This window comes from Mixophyes fleayi, chromosome 5 (assembly GCF_038048845.1).
Source record: "Mixophyes fleayi isolate aMixFle1 chromosome 5, aMixFle1.hap1, whole genome shotgun sequence".
Lineage (NCBI taxonomy): Eukaryota > Metazoa > Chordata > Amphibia > Anura > Limnodynastidae > Mixophyes > Mixophyes fleayi.
The window spans coordinates 199,797,127-199,822,334 of NC_134406.1; the positions used below are offsets into that span (position 1 = coordinate 199,797,127).

The 25,208-nt window shown below is 35.6% G+C and overlaps 1 protein-coding gene across 1 annotated transcript in view; it reads right to left on the reverse strand.

Moving 5' to 3' along the window:
* Window positions 1-209: 209 nt before the first annotated feature.
* The window catches only part of CDH7 (cadherin 7), a 149,857-nt gene continuing 124,858 nt past the window's right edge, over window positions 210-25,208 (reverse strand). Inside the window, exons 7-12 of the mRNA XM_075213255.1 lie at window positions 24,921-25,174; window positions 18,643-18,779; window positions 15,585-15,706; window positions 13,099-13,213; window positions 5,420-5,671; window positions 210-1,240 (exon numbers count right to left, since the gene is read on the reverse strand). Of these exons, the coding sequence (XP_075069356.1) occupies window positions 747-1,240; window positions 5,420-5,671; window positions 13,099-13,213; window positions 15,585-15,706; window positions 18,643-18,779; window positions 24,921-25,174 (1,374 nt within the window). The 3' untranslated portion in view covers window positions 210-746. The remainder of the gene's footprint in view (window positions 1,241-5,419; window positions 5,672-13,098; window positions 13,214-15,584; window positions 15,707-18,642; window positions 18,780-24,920; window positions 25,175-25,208) is intronic.

A 25,208-nucleotide genomic window follows, 5' to 3' on the forward strand; every position in this document is an offset into this window, starting at 1 on the left:
AAAAAAAAGAAGTACGCTTGCTTCTGGACAAATCATGTTACAATGTAAAGGGTTCAATTTATTTCTTTTGCAGCAAGGAAAATTCTGGCTGCTTTTTCATGTAGCACACAAATGTTTGGAAGCTTTATTTTGACACTGACATTTAAGGATGATCTAGGACACGCCTATAAATATTTCCCCACATTTTAAATTTACCCGACCCCCCCCAAATGCAACATGGTTTTGCCAACGTGCAAATGTTCTTTACAACTAACTCAGCATCAGAACCACAGTACTTTATTAATGCAGCAAGATTGATTATGTTCTTTTTTCTTGGTTAGATTCATCTACACAGATCAACTTATCTCCATATGGAACAGTGCACCCTATTTTAGGTATGTTCTAGCTGCATTTTGACATAAATTAGTGGAACATGGATACTGCAAAAGTGTCCTATTAAAACATAGATTTTGAAAAATTTACATCAGTATGGCCTGTCATATCAAAATCACAGCTATCAGAATCATCCCTCAAATTAATGTATAACAGGCTAACTTTTCACTTCATTAGGTATTGGTGAATTTACAAATTGTTTCATTCTATATAAAAGTGCTCTGATTTGTGGTCAGTGCAGTCCCTCGGCAAGAGAAATAAAAAATTTGCTCCACAAAACCAAATTTCTATCATGTTAAAATGAGCACACATGTACAGTTTAGCAGTCAATACTGAGTTTTTTGTTCAGTGCCTTAGGTGTATTTATTCCACTGCTATGAATACAGGTTGTCTTCAACAGTGCCATACATATCAGCAAGTCTTTTAAAGCGAGGGCCCCAGTCACTCAGGTAGTCATAATTATGTTCAGAGTTTGAGCTGACTGATTCTAGTGAACTGAGGGACTCTGCAACTGAGCCATTTCCTTCGAACGCATATGTCTGTAGGGAGTCATAAGGAGGAGCACATGGATCCACATCAGCTTCTTTTAGTCTTTCCCAGATAAATTCCCTAAAGATTAAGTTGTCTGGAGGACTTCGTACAGATGACCTGCTCAAGAACTGAATTTCTGGAGTTACATCCCTTCTGCTTTTGTTGTCCCTGATAATATTCAGGTTTCTCAAAGTCGTCATGTCGAAAGCTTCAGTGTCCTCTTCCCCTCCTCCCTCATCATCATACCGTACAATATTCTCTCTAACATCTCTCTCTTCGTCAAAAATCAAAGGCTCCTTCTTCCGTCTTCTCATGGTGACAATTAGAAGCACAAGCACTAAATTGAGAAACAAATAAACAGTTATCTTTAAATTAATTATTTTTAGAAATTAATATATGTTTTTAAATAGCTATCTATTCTTTGATGTAGTCTTCTAATGCTTCGTCCTCTGTCTTATGGGATTATGCTCAGACCTCAAAGGATAAAACTCCTGTCCATGAACAATATTGCCAATGGGTGCTCCATCAAGCAGAAAATCTACAAGAGCCCAAGGTGACATTGAAGCTCTGTGGACCCTAGGCAGCAAGGCTGGATAAGCTTGTCCATCGTAATGGTACAGAGGGCAACATAACCATTATATTATTGTGCTATAATAAGTGAATTAAGATGCTAGTGGGCGAAGACAGAAAAATAATTGTCATGCAAAAATAATGAGTTTAGTTCATTGTATTTAAATATTTAATAAAACACACATTCTTTAATATATAGGAGAATGTGTTTTGATTTAAAATGTAATAGCTTGCCTGGATAATCATTTCTTGGTAAGATACTTTATGCTGAAATATTGGTTAGGTTAATACATGTTTTCATATTTATTTTACACACTGTGAGATAAATTATTTTAATTTCCAGCACTTATCTGCTGTATCCTCTTTGAAATATTTCCCTTTCTGTGTTTAAGCCTATGGTTAAAACTGTTAAAAGTCGGTCTCTGTCTCCATAACAGGGTATAGCACATTTTTTCCTACAGCCTCCCTTGACACATATAACAAGCAATAAATTGCTTGTCATGTAGTAGCTACCAGGCTTTCCTCTAATGATCCATATATTAGCAGATGTCTTGCAAATGTAAAATATTGCTAGATGGGCCTTAATGTTTGCTTAAAAATAATGTAAACACTAGTTCACTTTTAAATTAAATAGAGGAGACAGTGGTTTCAGGCATATTAATTTTTTTCCTTTTAGAAAAGCTTTGAAGAAATCTGTGCAACCTTTTAATATCACATTTAAATAGTTCTATATTGTCTAAATAAGCAGTGGCAGTATCAATTATAATTAAAGAAAAAGGTAATGTTCCATGAGTGTCTTGCCAATTATATTAATACAGCTAGTGTTACGATTCAGTTACTGTAGGAAAATTTGTAATGGTATTTTTGTCATTTTTACAAAGAATGTGTCACACATTTCACTGTTGGTAACTAGATTTCAATAGCATGAATAGAATGTGCTTTGACATAGTACATCTGCAAGGCAATTAGCAAACAACATTAGTTACTGGAAAAATCTCAGGGAGACACAAGTATAATGTAAATGTTGCTATGAATTATACACATATGCATAAATGTTTTATAAAAGTATATTTCAGGAATCTACTTACTAAACTGCAACATAGAGGATTACCACTATTTCAGAGAGATAATCAGAAAAATGCTCTAACTTAGATATTAACATTTTCTGTTTACTGTGTGCAATAATGTGTGTAGGGGGTATAAAACAACAGAATGCTAGCCATGTGTTTGGGGACCAACCTAGCCCTGGATTATGAATAGAATACTCCCCACTCCATCTAAAATAGTATGTGGCCAAGTTAAAACTAAACAACCACACATACAAACACATACAAGAAGATCTCCCGCCACTAATTCTGCAGCGCTGTACAGAGAACTCACTCACATCAGTCCCTGCCTATTGGAGCTTACAATCTAAATTCCCTAACATACACACACAGACCGAGAGAGACTAAGATGAATTTAATAGCAGTCAATTAAACTACCAGTATGTTTTTGGAGTGTGGTAGGAAACCGGAGCACCTCGAGGAAACCGACGCAAACACAGAGAGAACATACAAACTACACACAGATAAGGCCATGGTCGGGAATCAAACTCATGACCCCTGAGCTGTGAGGCAAAAGTGCTAACAACTAAACCACCATGCTGCCTCTATCTTATGGGTATTGCATTAGGAGAACATGGGTTGATCAGAGTATCTTTTCAGAGAATGAGGTTTCAAAATTCCTGGGTAGAACTCACTACTTATATCTGCATATTGTCACTTGTTTAGTCAACTACCCATGCAACAAGCAATGAAGAGTTGTGATGCAACATGTGATAGCCATTCAAATATACACTTCAATAAGAGAAAACTCTAAATAGGGTATTACAAATTTTAGGACAAGGCACAATAGTAAATTGCAGAGACTTATGGCAATATTTTAACAAATTTCTCCGCTCCTGTGGGAACTCTCATTGCCAATTTTATACCCACCAAAATTTAAATGCTCTCCACAGTGCAATGCACAAGTTACATTACATTTTAAGATGATGTGCCTTATATCAACCACAAAGGCGGCTATGTTTAAATTTACTTTTTTTACTTTACTTTTATTACACTCAAATCAAATAGATTTTAGCAGTATAGGTTCAGATAAAATTATATTTGATGTTTACTTATATTATTATTATTATTATTATTATTATTATTATTATCATTGTTATTATTATTATTATTATTATTATTATTATTATTATTTAAAATACTACAATAGAGGTGGGGAAGAAATTAACTATAGTTTAAACAATAGTGTTATTTTGTAGATTGGTCCAGCCATATATACATCTGTTAGATCAAATGTTCTGAAATTAATAATGATGAATGAGACCCAGCAAGAGATGGCTTGATTGAGATTTCCCCAAAGCACAAGAATAGAGTGCTTTGGAGAAATCTCAATGTAACAATTTAGAATTTTGGATGCATCTGTCCATAGAAAAGATATGATGCAGTGCACACAGGACAGCGATATCTCTTTTTTTATAGCTTTGTATTTCTACAAATGGTAATTCTAACATGCACAAGTGCACATTAAACTTGAGCAGATGATGGTGGACCGAATACAAATTCCCTTGTCCTTGTTAAATATCAACAATATTGCAAGCTGTCTTGTTCTTAGAGTTTTTCAATTTAATATACAATACAGTATTATGTTATTTATATATTGTCATTCTAACTATTATAAGTCATTGGTGCACAACACTTTTTGAATTGGAACTCTAAGTGCCAGGGTACCAATGTTCTATATAAAATATATATATTATTCATATTAGAAGATATGAAGTTTGACACACAGGGTCCCCATTTGGGTTCCAAAATGTATCCGCAAGATGCATACATTGGATAAAGAGCATGTTCTCTGCAAAAACACTGTTTAATATGATTAGTGCTATACAAATAAACAATGGTTTAGAACATTTGCTTTTTTGAGAGATGTCTATCTTTCCAAATTTTAAAAGTAAGTTATAGAAAAAAAAAACCAGTATGACATTGAAGGTACAACTATACAGACTGTCATATCCAAAATGTAATAGGCCCTCACAAAAAAGAAAGCATTGCTTATCTCAGCAACACATGGCTCTATATAATTAGCACATACTATAATGAGATAGCTGATGATCTGGAAGGTAATATTGTAAACCAATGGTGCCTTTTACTCTTTTTTTCAACACCTCAGATACCTGGAACAATTATATACAATCTTAATAAATGCATTCTAAAAACAATTACAATATTTATTCCATCTTTCCAAAGAAGTACAATTAAACAGCATAAAAATAGTATGGGCTTTTTGTTAAAAAAAAAAATTCCCCCAAAGTTGCAAACCACTTCTGACTACAACATATCGTGAAAATACAACTGCAACAAAAATTCTAGTGTGTATTTTATTTGGTAGACAGATTTATAGTCCATCAACAATTGTGAACTGAAAATTAACAGTAACTCGTGCTGGCAACAACAACCAACAAGAATGTTTTTCAGCATCAGCTTTTGAAAGAGGGCCAAGTTTTTTGTCAAGTACTGTATATTGTTGTTAAATTGTACTTAACATAGGATGGATATTACAACGTCCTCAAAAGTTGCAGGACCTGGCTCTACAACCAGGCAAACAGGCTCACCACTTTGGTAATTGCTCTCAACATGCTCGCACTGATGGTTTAACATAAGAAACACTAATGAAATATAGAAATAATAATAATAATAATTATAATACAATTTCTGTTTCTTATAGCTGCTTAGGAGCCATGCAAACATATATAAAATTAATAAATTAATAAAATAATACACAATTCATTTAAAAAATGACTAAGTACTTGAGACTCGGGACATAGGTCTTTTATAAGGTTGTGCAACTCTGCTGCATACTACATACATTTTGATGATAACTATGTAATGCTGAGACTTACCTAATAGTGTCAGAACGCAGGCTAAAATTGCAATCAGAGCTCCAGTACTTAGTCCAGCAGGTAAAATGTAGGCCTCGGCATTGCAAGTTTGAGCAATTCCATCTGGATCACAGTCACAGACCCTAATAGTAAGGGTATTGGTGCTACTAAGTGATGGAGATCCGCTGTCCACTATAACAATTGGTAAGTAAAAAACGGACTGTTCTTGTCTTCGGAATCCATTTCTCTTTGTTAGGACTGAAGCTGTATTATCTGTGTTAAAATATATATATGCAAAATGTTTAAAACAATAACATATTCTGCAAATTGTAATATAAAACACCTGCATGGCTATAATAAAACATATTTAGCTCTGGAAGCAGGTATTCATTTGTATACTTTAAGCCAGGCTTGGCCAAATTGTGGCCCTTCAGGTGTTGTCAAATTCCCAGCATACCCTGTCAGTTATTGGCTGTCTGTCTAAAGGCAAAACATGCTGGGGCTTGTAGTTTCACAACACCTGAGCCACAGATTGACCAGGTCTGCTTTAAGCTCTTGAGATGTTGAGACTTAGGGGTATATTTATTAAACTGTGGGTTTCAAAAAGTGGAGAATTTGCCTATAGTAACCAATCAGATTCTGGTTACCATTTATTTAGCACATTCTACAGAATGACAGCTAGAATCTGATTGGTTGCTATTAGAAATTCTCAGGCTCGGTTCCCCGAGAACTGAATAAACCCGATCTTAGATGATCCAAGTAACGAGCCGAGCTGCCTCAGTACTTTCGCGCACCCTTGGAAATGAAAGCGTGGCAAAACATCAGCGTTACATCATCGATCTCGCGAGTTTTGGATTCTATAAGTACTGCCCTCCACGGCCATCCAGTGTCATTTCACAGAGGGACACAGAAGGGGTTGCAAGGTTCTTGGCAGTGTCTAGTGCAGTTGGGCAGCGTCATTGGTAGAAAAGAAAGAGGAGGGGTATCAGTGTTCTTCAAAGTCTCCAGTGACATTCAGGAGAGCTCCATTGCTAATTGTCATTGCTGAAATAGAAATAATAGGATTGGCAGGCTTGGTCTTCTAAATCTGCAGTCACATTGTACTGTGTTATATAGGGAACACACAAATAGGACAGCTTCATTGATAATTGTCATTGCTGAAATAGAAATATTAGGGCTGGCAGTCTTGGTCTAAATCTGCAGTCCCATTTTACGGTGTTATATAGCTCACACACAAATAGGACAGCTCCATTGTTAATTGTCATTGCTGAAGTAGAAATAATAGGGTTGGCAGTGTTCTTCAAAATCTGCAGTTACATAGTATTATGCCATAGCTCACCCAGAAATAGGAGAGGTGGCAGTGTTTAGTGCTGAAACAGAAATTCAAATAATATGGCTGGCAGTGTTATTTAAAATCTCCAGTCACATTTTAATGTGTCATAGCTCATACAGAAACAGGAGGGATGGCAGTGTCCTTGTCATTCTCCAGTGTTCAGTCACATTGCTTTTGTCACTCTCCAGTCTCAGTCATGATGATACTAACCCCTCTATCTCATATGCTAAAGCCTATGTTCAAGTGCATAGTCGTTTTAAGTCAGGGAAATAAAAATGAAAATAAAAAGCTTGTACCTTTTTAAAGAAAAAAACACCTCTCTAATATAGGTGAAAGTTTATTACAGGAAAACATAAAATTGCCCACATGCCATTCTATCCAAAATATTACCAAGCATACCAGCATCAGCTAGCTCCCTTCTCTCAGCTAGATCTCAGCACCTGCAATCTACACTGTCATCATATTCACCCTCATCAGTGTGTACATCATCCTCAAACAATACTAATTCATCCCCTATGGAATCCGCCATCACAGAAGTCTGTGTATTTCGATGTAATTGGCGGTAATGGCCTTCCCCATGGAATTTGTAGTTCACGATTTTTGGGCAATTTTTTTAGACCAGACCAAATGTCAAAATGTTGTGCAGACTCATCTGCATCACCACTGGGTGTCTTGGGAAAGCTAAGTTTTTTCCTAGCAGCAATTTCCAGAGAAACTGAAGGAGGAGACGTCATTGTGTCATGTACCACTTCAGCTGTCAGCTTGCTGACCAGGAGCTCATTGCATCTCTTGAGATCTGGGTCAGTTGGAAAGAAAGAGAAGACATAGCTCTTAAACCTAGGATCAAGCACAGTTGCCAAAATGTAATGATCCGATTTCAAGATGCTGATAACTCTTGGGTCCTGGCGAATAGAATAAAGTACTTAATCTACAAGTCCAACATAATTAGCGGAATTACTTTGTTTCATTTCCTCCTTCAATTTCTCTTCCTGCTATTATAAAAGTTTAATTAGGGGAATTACTTGGCTCAAGCTAACAATGCCTGCACTCTCTTCACAGGTGAGTATTTTGAGTCGTTTCAGCACCTTGCATAACACGGAAAGAATTCTGTGCTGGACTAAAGTACATTCCCCCTAAATTGTATTCTTCTTGCAGCTGCTGCATTCTCCTACATGCTGTTGCAGAATCCCGAAAATGACCCTAAATTTATCAGGACACAGGCAGCATCTCTTGCATCTCATTGTCATTTTTAAAAAAGTTCTGTATTACCAAGTTGATTGTGTGAGCAAAACAGGGAATGTGATGTGATGGAATTCCCCCTGCTGTAATGTTCTAACAATATTGGTGGTGTTAGCAGAAATCACATATCCTCAGGAGAGTCCAAGCAGGATAAGCCATGTTGCAATGACATCCCTTAGTTTTTCAAACAGGTTGTCAGCGGTATTACCTCTGACCTGTGCCTTGTCTAGTCCCTGACAACCACTCCCACCTTCAAGACTTCTCCCGTGCTGCTCCCCACTTATGGAATTCCCTACCATGCTCAATCAGACTTTCCCAAAGCCTTCAAATCATTAGATGCTCTTTGAAAACCAATCTCTTTTTAGAGGTGACCTTATCCTCGATATCACTATTCACATTAATGCACCCTCACAACTATCCCAATCTCCACTCTGAGCCACACTCGCTCCTCTTGTTTCAGCTGTACCCTCTTCCCTTTAGAATGTAAGCTCTCTAATGAGCAGGGTCCTCCATACCCTTTGTTTACATGTCTCCATTCATTTTGTCTGTTGTTGTTTTATGTATGTCCTGTTTTATATATGTTCTTGTCTTCCCTACTGTACCATGCTGTGTAGCACTGTGGTGCCTTTCAAATCTACGATAATAATAATAATAATATGCCTCTTAGTGAAGCAGATGATACACAGAGTAACCTGCCCCTTAAAACTGTGATCTACTTGGGTACATTCTGCTGCTGTACCTGCTGGTGAAGGTGAATCACCAACCCAGTGGGCTGTCACAGTCATATAATCTTTAGTTTGCCCAGTTCCGATTGTCCACATATCTGTCGTTAAGTGTTCAGTTTGTAGAATGCCATTTTGTAGCCCAATAATTACATTTTACGAACCTTCTGGTAGAGGTGAGGAATAGCTTTTCTAGTCAAATGGTGTCATGATGGAATTTGGTAACGGGTACAGAAGACCTCAAGTAACTGTCTAAAACCAGCTGCATTAACAGTGGATATTGGACGCAGATCTAATACTAGCATAGTCGCCATGGCGTCTGTGATCAGCTTTGCGACTGGGTGACAGCTTTCATACTTTTTTCCTTTTCCTTTTTGATTGTTTAATAGTCAGTTGTTGTAAACTACTAGTAGTCTTCTTCTTGGTCTGCTTCTAGGTTGAAGATCCACCCCCAGCAGCAGAAGAAGCAGCAGTGGGCCTAACGCTCAAGGATTCTTCTAAGGATCCTGAATAGTGGAGGAGTCATCTCGCCTTAGAAACTTGGATACAGGACTAACTCTGATCACTTGTGAGGATATTGATGATGAAGGTGTTGGGGGTGTAGATTGCAGGTGCTGAGATCTAGCTGAGAGAAGGGAGGTGGCTGATGCTGGACTGCTTGTTGTTATTTTTTAGCATAAGTTTCTGATTTTCACAAAAGCTTTCCATGAACTCGCTTCAAATGGCGTAACACCGATGAGAATCCTAGATGGTTAAGGTCCCTACCTCTACTGACTGTGGCTTTTCAATGCTACAAATGGCTAGACTACTGTTGTCAGGATTTGCGTAAAAATAATTCCAAACATAAGAGGTGGATTTTTGGTCTTATGCCCAGGCATGAAAATGGTCTTCTTGTTATCACTGGCAAGAACTGCTATCACTGATGCATTACTCACAATAGAGTTCATTAACAGCACAGTTTTCTTAGTCGCCTTAGCCCATTGTTAGCTTGTTTTGTGGGGGCCCAAACAAACCAAGCACTTCAGCCACAAAAGTGGCACTGCTTGTTGCTGGAGTGCTTGCTTTGATAATCTGTAAATATCATTTTCAATATCTTACATAAGGGTGGATGGGAGGGCCCAAGGAAAATTCCATCTTGCACCACTTTTCCTTTCTGTCACTGCTGTGTGGGAATGTTTCCTTGATGTGCTATGAACTGCCATGTGTTTGTGTCATTGTGTCATTGCTCTGTCGCTTAGCATCCTGCCAGCTCACTGCAGTCTTTGTTTAAAAGTGTATTAAAATAATATTGTGACCTGTGAGGTGGTCAAAATGGACTGCAAATGACTTGAAATTAGTGTTATTGAGGGTAATAATAATGTAGGGAAAGAAAGGCAAAATTACGTGATTTTAGCAAAAAACAATAGAGATTTTAGAAAAAAAATAGGGATCCAAAACCAAAACCAATACAAGCAAGGGCGGATTTGCCAAAAACAAAACGTGAAGTTAATCCAGATCCAAAACCAAAGCCAGAACACGGGGTCAGTAAACATCTCTGGATGTTATAGGCAATATCTCCACTTTTTCAAACTCGCAGTTTAGTAAATATACCCGTTAGTCCAGGAAACTTCTTTTATGAATAAGAAAATCAGGGAAAAATGTTTCCATAGTTCTCTTCTGATTTATTATGCTCACATTTTCTTCATTCATCTTCTCCAGTGTCAATTTAATTTAAAGAGGATAGTTAACAGACTGGGGAATAAAGACACTGTAACAAGGCAGTGAATAAGCTTGACCCTAGCGTATTACACATAAATTAGAACTTGATTTTAAGTTTGACCAATCTGAGCCAAGAATTAGTATGACTAGATCCTTCACCTTAAGAATGTTAGTTATGTAAAAATAGAAAAGCCAAACTACATAGACAAATATTCCACTTATTACCATTGTATGGCTTATGTTTAAGATATAAATTAAGGGGTCTATGTACTAAGGCAAATATGAAGGAAACAGTGACGCTTTCAAGTCTTCTGTATTTACCTCCTCACTGTCACTTTGTGCACTTATCCACTGGGTGGAGTGCCTGGAGGAAGAGTAGGGACTGAGCCATGACATGCACACATGGTAATGAAAATTTTAACTTATCACAGCATTTTTACACCATATGAAAAATGATTACATATAGTGCTGCTCTGCTCTAAAAACAAAGCATGGCATGAAATGTAAAGCAAATTATTCAAAATCTGCTCTGTACAAAATGTGGTTATGTTAAAAATAAGTATTATAGTTAATTAGCATGTAAATGTTGCTTATAAACATGATGCATAGTTCATTTCAAGGCATTAGAGTCCCTGTCAAAATCTGCATGTGATACAAAGTCAAGCAAATGTCAGGTTGTAGATCTTTAATCAACAGTTAGAATGAAGAGGGACAGGCAATTTAGCATTACTTTTGATTTCTCACTTTTTGTCAGTGATGTATTACCCTTTGGCAATGCCAGAATTAATCAAACAGTCTACTGTACAAGAAAAAGAAATATGTTCTCATATCTTATGAAAACTGTGAATATCTATGGAAATGTTGTAGTATTTTCTCCCAAAAGCTAATGAAAATCTAAAATAGGTTCTTCCAACTCTTAAGCAACTCATTATGTTACATATGTATAGGCTCAATAAAAACCGCAAAGCACAATACTATAGCTAGAGCAATGTCAAAGAGAGATTATTTATGTGTAATTCATAATAAAGAGAAACTCAACACGCACAAATATTGTGTTGTGCTGGAGAAAAATAAATAAATTGTACTGACAAGAAGGAAAGAGTGATAACTTTTTCAAAATGATGTCCTTGAAGATGTAATATACTACAGTTGATCTGTGGCTGCACTGAATACAGTTACCATGACATTTCTTTATTATATGACCAAGCAGACTGCAGTTTTGCACAGAAAGAAAAAAGACTAAGCCGGAGAGGTTAGCAGAAGAACACTAAAAAATAGGATTGTGCTTTTGATTTAATAATATTAGGCTGTCATAGTAATTTTGTGTCTAGAGAAGTCTGAATTGTCCTTAAAATGTGTCCTTGTATGTCATTTTAATGAACTTCCCTCTATATCATTATTACACAACATAAACAATAATTATATTTGTCAGCAATTGGAAGTAACTCAAAAGTATGCTTAATATTTATGTTTAGTAAATTGTTTGTGTACATGCCAAGCAGATAACAGTACCAATAACTTCCACCTTATTTGATTTCATTTAAACTATCTTGAACAACAAACAATATATTCATATTGATTTCAACAGCTGAACTTTAAATTCAAAATAAATATAATATAATTTATTTCTTATTGAAAAAATGTGACTACAAACTTTAATTAACGTTCTAAATATGCAAATTATGTCCGTATTGGTTTTCAAAACATGTAGGGCTGTATTTTAACTTTACACCAAAATTAAACCAACACAGCATGAAACCTTTATTTGAAAATAACCATCTACCCGTGAACTACCACGATTCATAATTAATTACATTGAAATTGTTTAAACATCATTCTCCTACAAGTTGATTTTTGCTAGTCATAGTACATCAACAGATGAGGGGCTGATGTTTGCAGATTCCTGTTTCAAGGATAAATTGATACATGGATGAAAGTATTTCCTTAAGGACTGGATTGAGAGCTGATTAGCTCAAGTTTTCTGCCAAGGCAACAATATTGTTTTTTGCAAAGATGAAAACTTGAGTTCATTTTTCCATGTAATATAATTCATCTCTACACATATAAAGCTAGTAACACAAACAAATGATTGACTAAGTAAAACTTCCTAAGATAGGATGTACATATACAAGTTCTTAATGCTGCTGTTGAACAATATTTAACATACATCTCTGCAAAATATCCTAGGTATTCAGGGGCTGATGGAGGATGGCACGTATGCCAGTTTGTTTGTGCAGCATATCTTGCATGAAATCACTGTGCACATGGGCGCATGCATATGCTCCTATGCTGACTTGCATGATTTTCACACTTATGCCCCCCCTGCGCATGGAGCAGCGGAACTGGTGCAAATGTGCACTGATGTCCTAAACCAGACACATATGCTGTTGATGCAGAGGTGAATGCATCTCGGGCTATGTACAGCTCTGCATATAGCTGGAAATCTGCTACTTTTCCATACTGTTTTGTTAAGATTAAGCTGCTCCGATTTTTCCTCCAACTCTCCTCCCAGTGTTTACACTAATATAAGTTCATCATTTTGTATCTTTACCATAAGATAACTGAGGAAAACAGCAAATTAATCTCAAATACGCTAATAAAAGTTATAACTTAAAATCCTTTTTTCTCCCCCCTATTTTTTCTATTCATTTTTCAATATGCCTTATCAAGGGACAGGTTTAGTATGAGGTTTTACAAAAAGTACTTACCCTTATTGTCTTGTAATGTGAAATTAATGTTACTTGCATCGGGTGGTAATCTGAAATAAAACCAATGGCCACTTGATGGTTCATCTTTGTCCACTGCACTTATCTCCTGAATAACCTTTAAAGAGTAAACACATGCTCATAGCAAAACTTCCACACAAAGTTCACATTTCAAAGGCTTCCTCAGTTTATATGACAGCACTAAAATGTGACCATATATCAAATATAACGAAACTAATAAATACAATGGATGTTACCCAAGGTTTATTAAAAGTAAATGTCTCATCACAAGTGTCTTAAAAATTTATTTGCTATAAAAGACAGTACAGAAGCTGCAAGTTAAACTTCTAAAAATGCGGATACATATTAATAAAGAAGTACGCTAGATACTGTATGTAGATATGTTCATGCAGCTTATAAAGCATAAACACAATACAATTTAAGCACAAATAATTATGGAGCGAGTGATTTTACTTTTTTCCCCGCTAGGTTGTGGAATTGTGGGAAAGAAAATGAGTCTATGCGCCTGCATTCTGATAACTCTTCTAATTCTGTTACCTTTCCCCATTACAAAAAGGCCTAACCCAGACCTGTTAAATCTGATTTTAGATATATTTACACAGGGCTGGTAAATGCATTTCTCCGCAATTCAACAGAAAGACAGTGGCTGATAAGAATAACTGAACAGATTGAAGAAAATCAAGTCACTCTGAGGGCTCAAGATGAAATAACTCAAGGTCACTTTCATGGTCTTGTAAAGGGCTACAAACTCACTTTGTTCCACAAGCAAGAGAGATCACTCAATGTTTCATTGAAAATTACAATATCTTCTTTAAGTGTTAAGACACAGAGAAGTTCAAGAGAGGAGGTAGGTCACATATCCCATATAAATAATGTGCATAGGATAGGCAACAACTTTCATTTATTCAACTGTTTCATAATTATGGTTGTACCATTTTTTGCTATATTAGTACACATGACAATGCGACTTTGACAATACCAACACTGGTTGCACACTTGATGGAAGTCTTTACTTTGTATTTTGCAATTGTATTAGATTATATATCATATTGCACTTAATATCATTTGATTCAGCTACTTTTCATATAGTGTCTTTAAAGATAAAAACAACTAAATATGTATTTGGATTAAAAATATATTTGTACTTTATTATGTGTAACACAGTACCCAGTTTCATATATTATTTTTAATGAGTGAGGTTTTCATAAAATCATTTCAGTATATTTCAGGGCCGTAACAAGGGTGGTGCAGGCAGTGCCGTCGCCCAGGGCGCAAAGCCAAGGGGGTGCAGCAGCCGCCTGCTACCTGCCTTCAGCCCTTAAGTTCCGCTTAAGGGCTGAAGAGAGAGAGAGAGATTTTAACTTACCAGAGTTCATTCCACGGCGGAACTTAACGGCTGAAGCATCAAACTCTGGTAAGTTAAAATCTCTCTCTCTCTCCCCCCCACCCCCCTCCTCTTAAGATGGGGATCGCCGTGCCCTGTCTCGCCCAGGGCACCAAAATGTATAGTTACGGCACTGGTACATTTAGATTCTGTCACATTGACACAATGGTGTTTATTTATGTAGTACAACTCATTAGCTTCACAGTGCAAAGCAGCTTTGGACTCAAATTGTGCCTCAGTTTATGCACCCTAGATTTTTTTTTCATTGCACCAATATGATAGCGTTTGGAAAAGAGCAGTAATTTGCACAGGTAGAGGGGAGGAGTGTGGAGGGAGTTGTGCATATGCAGCAAAGCCACAAAGGGGCTGACATAATACAGGGCGATATTACTAGCATTGAGGCAGATAACCGTGCAATAAAGCATGCTTTCAATTTCTTAACTGTACTAGAAAAGCGACCGTGAATATTCTCTGGATAGTTCCCTATTCTCATTCTTTATTGCATGAATAATAAGAAACAGGAGAAAGTCAGTTTCTATTGTAATAATATTCATCACAATAAAAAGTTATTGATGACATTTTGTATTTACAGCGTATAGCTCTGCCACCTATTGATGGCAATCTTAAATGACCATTAGTAAACCTAAAATAATATATTTATTACATACTAGTAATACATCAGAATTGACAAACTACTGGAGCTTGTATGGAAGTCTGGAGACTACCTCTGACCAGAAGTTAAAATGTAAACAAAATATTTATTTATTTTTTATTTTTATTGAAGCTGGAAATAAGCCTTTCATCTGTGGTGAAAGGTCCTTAGACATAGGGGCCATAAAACATTGTCATATTTATAAAATGAAAAATTACTAATTGTTTATGGGTGTATTTCTTTAAAATGTTTGTAACCCTGTCACGTTTTAGATATTTAGTATGTAAACCTTGTAATGCCACATTGCCCATGTAAGAAAAATTGGGTGATTTTTCAGTCTTCTATAGAACCTACTTTTGCCAAGCCATGTAGGATGCATGGCAGCTACATATATACAAATATATATTTATAAATTGATTACGAAAGACTTACTTGTCCAGGAGGAGCATGCTCACAAACATTGGTCTCGTATTCCATGGCAAATTCAGGAGCATTATCATTGATATCTAGAATGCTAATAGCAACGTAACCTTTCCCAATCTGGGCTGGATTTTCTGTGCAAAATTACAAAAAAAGTCATTTTGTCTTTGCCACTAAATTTATTCATACGCATAAACATATGTTTAACAACTTTTTTATCTAGATTTTATTACCTTTGGTTTGTTTGGTTATTTTATTTTTAGAAATCAGAAGCAAACATATATAAAATACCAGCTTACATCATTTGTTTAAAATAGAAATTTTACATATAGTTAGTTATACAATATGTCCGTAGTCACATTTATATATGATAAATTAATTCATTATATTTCTTAAAATACCACTAACTAAAAATAAAGCTAATAAAATAGTAACAAATATAAAAGGAGTATTTCCTACTGGAGGGTAGTTGAGGCACAGTTATGATTGCATGGGGAGATTTATTATCCAGACTTCCTCTCAGTATCTGAAATATACTATAGCCAGCCACTTTTAGGTTATTTCTGCAGATAATGGCTTATGAGGATAAAAATAGCATTCAATATTTCTGAATGTTGTTTAGTTTATATACAGCAAATTGTATTTAAAGCTTAGTAGACATTTAGGGCCTCATTTAAAGTTGGGCGCAAGTCCTTTTGTTCAGCGCAAAAGGCACTTTTGGCCAAAGATCTGTCTCAGTTTGCACTCCGGCTGACATGGATCTCCCCGTTGCACCTCTCTGCGCTTAGAGTGGTGGAACGAGGGAGGTAGCGGGCAAATTTAACAATGTAAAGGCACGTTCACACACTTTACATGCTATTTTCAGTTGAAAGCAAATGAAAATATGTATCTAGGAGGTCTCTAGCTGCTTCAAGAGACCTTGATGTATTAAAAAACAAAGTAAAAAATAAAAAAATAAAAAAACAAGGTACACCCCTCCCAAACAGCATAACCAACCCTTGTGCTGTTTGGGGGAGAAAATAACATTTTTTTTTATTATTTAATTATCTGCTTTACAGGGAGGGTGTTCTGTATGATACACTTGCACCCGAGCCTATAAGGCAGATAAAGAGGCATGTTTGTGCAATTTGCACAGTATTCTAAGTCGCACGGATCTAAAGATCCGTGCCCCTCTAAATACTGTGTAAATTTCGGGATGCAGTTTACACTTACGATTTCAGTGTAAATTGCGTCTGACTCTAAATGAGGCCCTTAATGTATATTTTTTTCATAATTTCACTGACACATTTATGTTCTATAATACTAAATGAAAGGTTAATGGATGAGTTTTAATATGTATTTATGGAGCTTACTGAGGCACAAAAAATACTGTGACGTGATGTGTTTTGTGTGGCGTCATGCATTTTGTATGTGCGATCGTTCATGTGCATTTTAAAAAAATCGGGAATATGCATGTCCGTATTCAACTACAAGCGGATCTGAAGAAACATCTCTTGTGTAATACAGATTTAGGTATGCTCTTGTCTGACAGACATTATACTGCAGGTTACGTACAATATATGCAATATAAAGTCTCAGCAGAATGCATAGAAAAAAAATATATTCTCACCTATTAATATATATATTAATGAAAAAGCATCAAAAAAATTGTTTGCCTTTTTAAAGAAAATTCCCTCAAGAAGTATGTGCATATGCAATTCCCCATCCTGTTCCACCCATGAAATCGTGTATTACATTCCTAAATTAATTAGACCCTGTATGCTTTATTTAAGAATTTGTGGACAATTACTGAAGTACCCATATCTGATCAGCTACTGTCAGTTCTAAAACTGGGCAGTCAGTGATATAGATGCTTAAAATTATTTCTAATATGTCTAAAACCAGTTTGAGAACCAGTATTAACATTTTCAACCATATTTAAACATGTTAAGACATATTTGAGATTGTTTGAGCTAGGTCTAAATTGTCAATGTCAATGTCTATGTTTTATAGTATTTTTAACTTTTTTATTTATTTAGTTTCTTTTATTTGAAATCAATGAAACTTTCAACCTCAAAATCGAACTTCAGATTTTAGTTAATAGCTAAGCAGTTATAAAATACACGCCATGATAGTTGTAAAATATATACCATGGTGCTGAAAACAACAATGACTTTTTTGACTAACATTTTCAAGATTGGTTCAATCAGAACTTCCAGTTGAACAAACTGAAGCATTCAGATTGAATCCCATACTGGCTCAAACTTGAGAATCTCAAATCAGTACTAGACTCTAGTTCCAGCAATGTGTCCAGGAACTATTTGTTTCAGTACTTAAGAACCTGATCAGCAAAAAATGAAATGTTATTTATGAACGCTTTGTTTTTTAATGTGTCCTGTTTTTTGTGTGTCTTGACTCCCGGTTATGCAGCCAATCACATATGGCATTTCGGCGTGCTTCACCATATTTTATTTTTTCATAAACATGTTGTTGAAACTGATTGAGAGGGCCACAGATTCAAGGTAGTTACATATCCTATCAAATCTGCCTACAATTTGTTATTGCTCCAGCTCTCAAATGTAGCACTTTACTATATTATTCACAAATACGGTTGCAGCAGTTTCTATACCTAATATGAATCATATATTTTTTGAATATTTTCAATATTTGTATTTACTGTATGTTGCTGTTTATTAAGTGGGTAAGTGTGCTGTAATTCTGTAATTTTTTGGTAATAATAATAATAATAATAATAATAATAATAATAATTTCAAAAAACTTGTGTGGGAGCAAAACATGATTTAAAGAATATTTGTGTAATACCTAATTAATCAATAAATGGAAATGTTGTATTTTGCTTACAACAGGCTGCCAGATACATTAAGTAGAGCTGATGTTAGTACAATAAATTGTTTATTTTACCAATGTGCCATTTTTTTCTACTTCTTTGAATCTATTAATATATGTAAATATAACATAATTGGCTGTTAAAACATCTGCCGAACAATGTTAATATTTAAACCAGCTTGTGAGAGGGAAATTCATTAGGAGGGTATTTAATGTAATAAATAAATAATGTGTGTTTACTTACGACTCTCAATTGCTAAAACGGTGATATTATGAACTGCATTGGTCTCTCTGTCCAAAGATTTTGCTATAGTGATATGTCCACTGGTGGCATCAATGTTAAAATACCTCTCCAGATCCGTGTTGCGGTCAATTGAGTATCTGTGTTAAGGCAAAATGATTATTTTTATAACGTTGGAATGCATTTATCTATTTGATAATCATGTATTTGTAAAACGTATGAATGAGTTGGGCACAGGAGACACACAAAAGTAAACCGTACATTTAAAGCGCCATCTACAGCAGAGCTTTTTGTTTCAAGAATTCAGACAAGCTTTTGAAGATTCCAGTTTTACTAGGAATCCGAGACTTAAAATTCAATTCTTAGTCGATCCAAGTGTTTTATTACTTTATATTATTATTGATGTATGCATTTATTTTTAACAGAAGGTCCAAGATGGTGCAAGTTGAGTTACAAATGGAGTATAGTTTGTTGCATTGAACAGTGCACCATAGCTAAGGAGGAAGTTAAGAATTCATGTTATATTGTAACAAATCCATGATTAGTTTTGCTATAAATAGCTTGAAATATTTAAATTCACTGCAAAAAGAAATGACAGAGTATTGTTCAGTTCAATTAAAAACTATTTCAGCTGCAATTCAGAACTCACCTGCACTTCAGCATTTATAGATCACTTGTAGTAGGGTTCTGATGCTAGCTGACATGCCAGCCTTATCAGATCATTATTTTAAGCAATCTATCACGACTGGGTTCAGAATGGATCAGGTTGCTCATAGCTTTATATATCCACACTTCACAGTGGACTTTCCTTAATGGCAGCACACTGACATCACAATTTTCTCTAGGAATCTTAATGTGGATGCTATATTTTGTTGATTGGGTATCTAGGAACTAATTAACTGTTTCTTTTTTTGTCATGTTACTGGTGCCAGAAGCTGTCACTTACAGTCAAATGAAAGTAGACCATACATTTAGACCGTCATGTACAGCAGAACTTTGTCTTTCAAAAATTCATACTATTTTACTACCACACCAATGTTAGCTTTTGAAGGTTCCAGTTTTACTAGGATTCTGGGATTTAAGTTTCAATTTATAGTTTACTCTAGTGTTTTATTACTGTACTTTTTTTTAAAAAAAAATCTCTTTATTTTTACACTTTGCACAAAGAAAAAACAACATTGCAGAACATATTTGGTAAACAAGAAAAATAAAAGCATAATTACAGAAATATAAGTTCCACAATATAACTTGTAAAATGATTGGAAAGTAACAAAGTGGTTTTTGTTTTGTTTTTTCAAGATATTGTAATGAAGATAGGAAAGACAAAGGTTGGGGACAAGGTTTTTGAAAGAGAGGGAGAGGAAGAAGTGTTGGTGGGGGAGAGGGGAGGGGGCTGGAGAGGAGACATGATTTCTCATTTACTTATTACCCGGGACTGTGGAGCCATGTATACTTTACCATGGGATCCATGTCTCACTAAGTTTAGGGAGTGAGTCGTTAGGAAGTGGTGTAATATACTCCATGGATGAGATGTGCCATAACCTATTTATTAATTGGGTTTGGTAGGGGAAAGAGATTCTTTCCAGGCTCAGGCTATTAAATAATTTGCAGGCTTGAGTAATTTGAAGTGCCAAACGTTCCTTTGACTTGCTTATGGAGGGAATAGGCTTGTTGAGCAAAATATTGCAGGGTCCCTGGGAAAGTGAACAGCTGTGAGTTGATGGAGAAGGGTCACAGCAATGTCCCAAAGAGGTTGAATAATGGAACATTCTCACCAGATGTGCAGGTGAGTAACCTTGTCCCCTGCAGCCTCGTCAACACCTGTCTGATGTAGTTGGGAAAATGCCGTGGAGCTTGGTTGGGACCATGTTCCATCTCGAGTTTACTTTGTAAGCTGTTTCTCTGACAGTTGCGTTAATAGATACCTTAGCTACTTGTTTTCGAATTGTCAACCATCCCTCGTCATCCAAAACTAGCCCTAGGTCTCTCTCCCATGCCTCCTGTGTGGGTCTAGGGGAGGTAGATCTAATTTGAGAAGGAAGCAATATAATATTGATATGTTTTCCCTGCAACCTACTGCGTAAATACAGTTGCGCTCAAAGGGCAATAGCTTTCTGAGTTTTTTAGAATGTGTTTGCTAGGAAATAAAACTACGAATTTGTAGGTATGAGAAGTGTAGAGATGTTGGGCGACCATGTCTTTCTGATAGCTCCGCAAATATGGGGGAGCCGAATTTGCCCATTATGTGATGGAATCTATCTATTTTTCTGGGCTTCCAAGGTACAATCATGGATTCTACATTGCCTGGAGGGAACTGGGGATGGTTCCAAATTGGAGTTAGTGGAGAGGGGTATGGGGCCAATTTGAAGATTTTATTCACATAATCCCATATCAGTAGAGTGAATTGGATTGTGGGGCTGCCGAGGCAGGCCTGTGACCTCCAGACAACCATGGAAGGTAATGCAGCGGGACCTCCATGGTGTTCTCGATATCCACCCATTTTTTTAAGTCATTACTGTACTTTTTTTATTGACGTATGCATTTATTTTTAACAGAAGGTCCAGGATGGTGCAAGTTGGGTTTTAAATGGAGTACAGTTTGTTGCATTGAACAATGCCCCATAGCTAAGGAGAAAGTTAAGGATCCATGTTACCATGTAACACATCCCTGATTAGTTAAGCTGTAAAGTAAATAGTTTGAAATATTTAAATGTATTGCAAAAAGTAGGGATCTGATGCTACCTGACATGCCAGCTAGTATCAGACCATTGTTTTATCTATCATGACTGGGTGCAGAATGGATCAGGTCGCTCATGTCTTTATATATCCACACTTCAATGTTAACATTCCTTGATGGCAGCACACTGACATCACAATTTTCTCTAGAAACCTTAATGTGAATGCTGTATTTTACTGATTGGGTGTCTAGGAGCAAATTAACTGTTTCCTGGTTATGTTACTGGTGCCAGAAGCTGCCACTTACCAGCTAATTCCGTTTGGGGAAGGAAGGAAGAAAAAAGACTATATATAAGACATTATATTTATGCTCTTATGAACATAACTCAGTAAATTATATTACACATTTATGTAAGACAGGCAGAGAGTTTTAAGATACTATTAAAAGTACAAACATCAGGTTGAAACATTGATTGGTTATACAGAGTTAATCTGTGGCAAATTTAAGCAAGTAACTGTAACTTGGAAAAATATAATGTATTAAATGTCGACAAAAGAGGTAAATGCCCCAAGTTGTACATGCTGTTAATCTGTGGTATTCAAACATCAAGCCTGTTTTCGTAACATCACCAGATAAGGTCATAACCCCTGCCCAGTGCATTTCAGAAACGTTCTACTAGAACCAGAGCAATGAGTAGCCACGGGGAGACTTCCATGCTATGTACTTTTTCAGATGTCCTTTCTCCTTGGAGACGCTTAATAAATATTTTTCTCGAGATAAAAAATGAATTTCTGAAACATCGTTGTCATGGCTGCTGGTTGACGTTACATCTGGTAATTTTATTACTTACTAGATGGCCACACACAGCATGGTTTGAAGCAAAATTCACATTGGCATTGGTGAATGTAACTCGCTATAAAAAGAATTTGTCCCTTCTACCAGCAAAAATAAGCATACAAACAGTTACACACTAACCTCTAATGGATGTTTAGACTAAACTGAATCAATTTCCCTGCTAATCTCTTTGTTCATTATGCTGTCAGATATTGTGCTATGTCACATAGTTAAAGTAAAAGATAATATATGGTGATTTCACACTATGTAAAAGGTTTGCACAGTTGCTGCCTTTCTCAATTTCACATGTCAATGTGTGTGCCGCTTTGTGTGAAGATGCAAGCCTTTCACAGTGAGAAATAATTTAATTTTCCCCATGAGCACATGATCAATGAGGCAAAAATTAAAGTTTCTAATGTGAAACGTGGGTTGTGACCTAAATGTAAAAACATAAGCAATGTCTACATTGTGACTTACTCAACAGACTGTTTTTTATGTTCTCACTTTTATTAATAAGTGGTGTATTTTATTATGTTAAAATTAAATGCATACAGGTATATATATTCCAGCTCTTGCTAGATGTAAGCCCCTATAACTGGGAGTTGAGAACATCTATTTTTAACTGCATTTTAATAGTGCTTAAGGCATATAGGTCAGTGTAGGACCTGCATGCAATGAGGTGCCCTTGATGGTGGGATGCAGGCTTATATGTTTTGATCATAATATGAACTAATATCTCATGTTTTCATTTTGCTAGATACACACAGATATGCAGTGTTGAGGATAAGTGCTGATAACAACTGTCTATTTGCTTTGTATACATAAATAGGCATTTATGTTGCCATGCAGTTGCATTTATAACATGGGAGATACCGAGCATGGGCTTATTGCCGTACAGCTGGTACCATATGGGTTATATCGGGTACAGGCTAATTTTTTTTTGGAACTTTTTGGTATTTTTCTATTAAAATTATTTTGTATATCTGTACTCTGGCTTGCTGGTGCTGGTCTGTTCATTTTATTTCAACAATTGAGGATATGCAATTTACTATGTGGACTATGCACAGCACTTTTTTTGTTACTATGTTTGGATATATCTATAATATAAAAGCCTAGCGGTGTGTGTTAGTTTGTGTGTGGGAAAAAAAACAACAAGCTGCTGCGCCACCTGCTGGGCGGAGTTATACACTGACCTATTAAATTCTTAGCATTATCTAATATATAAAAGTAAAAGCCTAGCGGTGTGTGTTAGTGTGTGTGGAAAAAACTATTTTCTCAGAAAGGACTCATCCAATTGACCTGAAATTTGGTATACTGACATTATTTGACAAAAAAATTAGAATAGTGAAGTCAGTTAACTTCCATCATCCCCCCTTACCCCCGTGGAAGGGGTAGTAAAGGCTAAATTTAGGAGTTGAGGGGTCAAACTCATTTTCCTGAGGTAATTTTACCTCATGAACACACATTAAAAAGGGCGCTTGCTTCGTGAAGTAACGCTCTTCCCCTGAGGAAGTAGCTTGATTTGACTAGAATGCATGAGTATCAGGCACGGGTTAACTTGCACTGTATATATATATATATATATATATATATATATATGTATATATAGATAGATATAGATATATATGTCTATACACATATATATATATATATATATATATATATATACATATTTGCTATTTTGCTATCAAATGCTCAGATATGTACAATATTTAGTAAAGAATAGAAATTTAACATTTATCTTTTTTTGTATAATGGAGATCAAGGTACTTTGTATTTTTGTTGCAAAATATTGTATTTGCACCTTTCTTTTTATTAATGTTATAGAATTGCATTCCCCCCAATATTTCTGGAATATTGCATATATATATATATATATATATATATATATATATATATATATATATATATATTTATAAGAATTATTTAAGGCTATACTAAAACTTAAAGTGCACCCACACAGTGAAGAAGTGTGGCATAAACACATATGTTTGAGAAGGGAGCGTGGGTGAAATACTGCATTTTCAACGCTATTGGCTCATCCCACAAACTGTATATAGGATGTAGGTCATCTTTTAAGTGCCAGTACATCTAAAAGAAATTGTATGAGACTGTATTTCACATAATAGACATATAGGTCATAAATTTTCGATACCCTGACACCATTTTTATGCTAAGTGTATAACAGTACGTTTTTACCATACTATATAATATATGTTTGTGTGTATATATATATATATATATATATAGAGAGAGAGAGAGAGAGAGAGAGAGAGAGATTATACAATGATGTATCCTAAGAAGTACAATGATAGCAAGAGAATTATAATACATTTGATATTATTAATGAGTACCCAGAGCATTTTACAGATGGTGTGATATCTGCTGCTATTATAAAAGTTTTAATTAATATTTGAGTGGTGAATTAATATTATGCTATAACTTTTTTAGACAGACTTTAAATTTGCATGACTTACAAGGTACAAATGAACTCAATGACAATGAGTACATGAGAATTGTGTCTTGTCATCTATGCTGGTGAATATAATTGCATATGGTCATTTATAGATGTCTACTGAGAAAAAATGCCTACTTAGTAGACATATATACACGCATACTAACAAAATCAATTATTACTTTTGTACATTGAGGGAGGTCTGCTGCATTGGATAAAAGGTGGGCTGTATCAGGAGCTCTTTTTGTTGATGAGACATTAGAAAGGGTTTATGGCATAAATACGTACAAATAAGAGCATGAACAAATGTAAATACCTCACAGGACTATTTGTAGAATCTGGGTCATGTGCTGTTACTGCACCAATGCTGGTGCCTATTTTTGCTGCTTCAGATTCAACCATTGTATATAACTTTTGTGAAAATACAGGAGGTTCATCCACATCTTCCACAGTAATTTTCACTGTTGTTGTATCCATAAATGGACCAAGGCTGAGAAATCGATTGTCCACATGTTTATTTGATGCTTCTATTCTCAGTATATAACTGGTCTTTGTTTCATAATCCAGTTCCTGTAAAACATAGGGTAATATTCTTTAAAATATA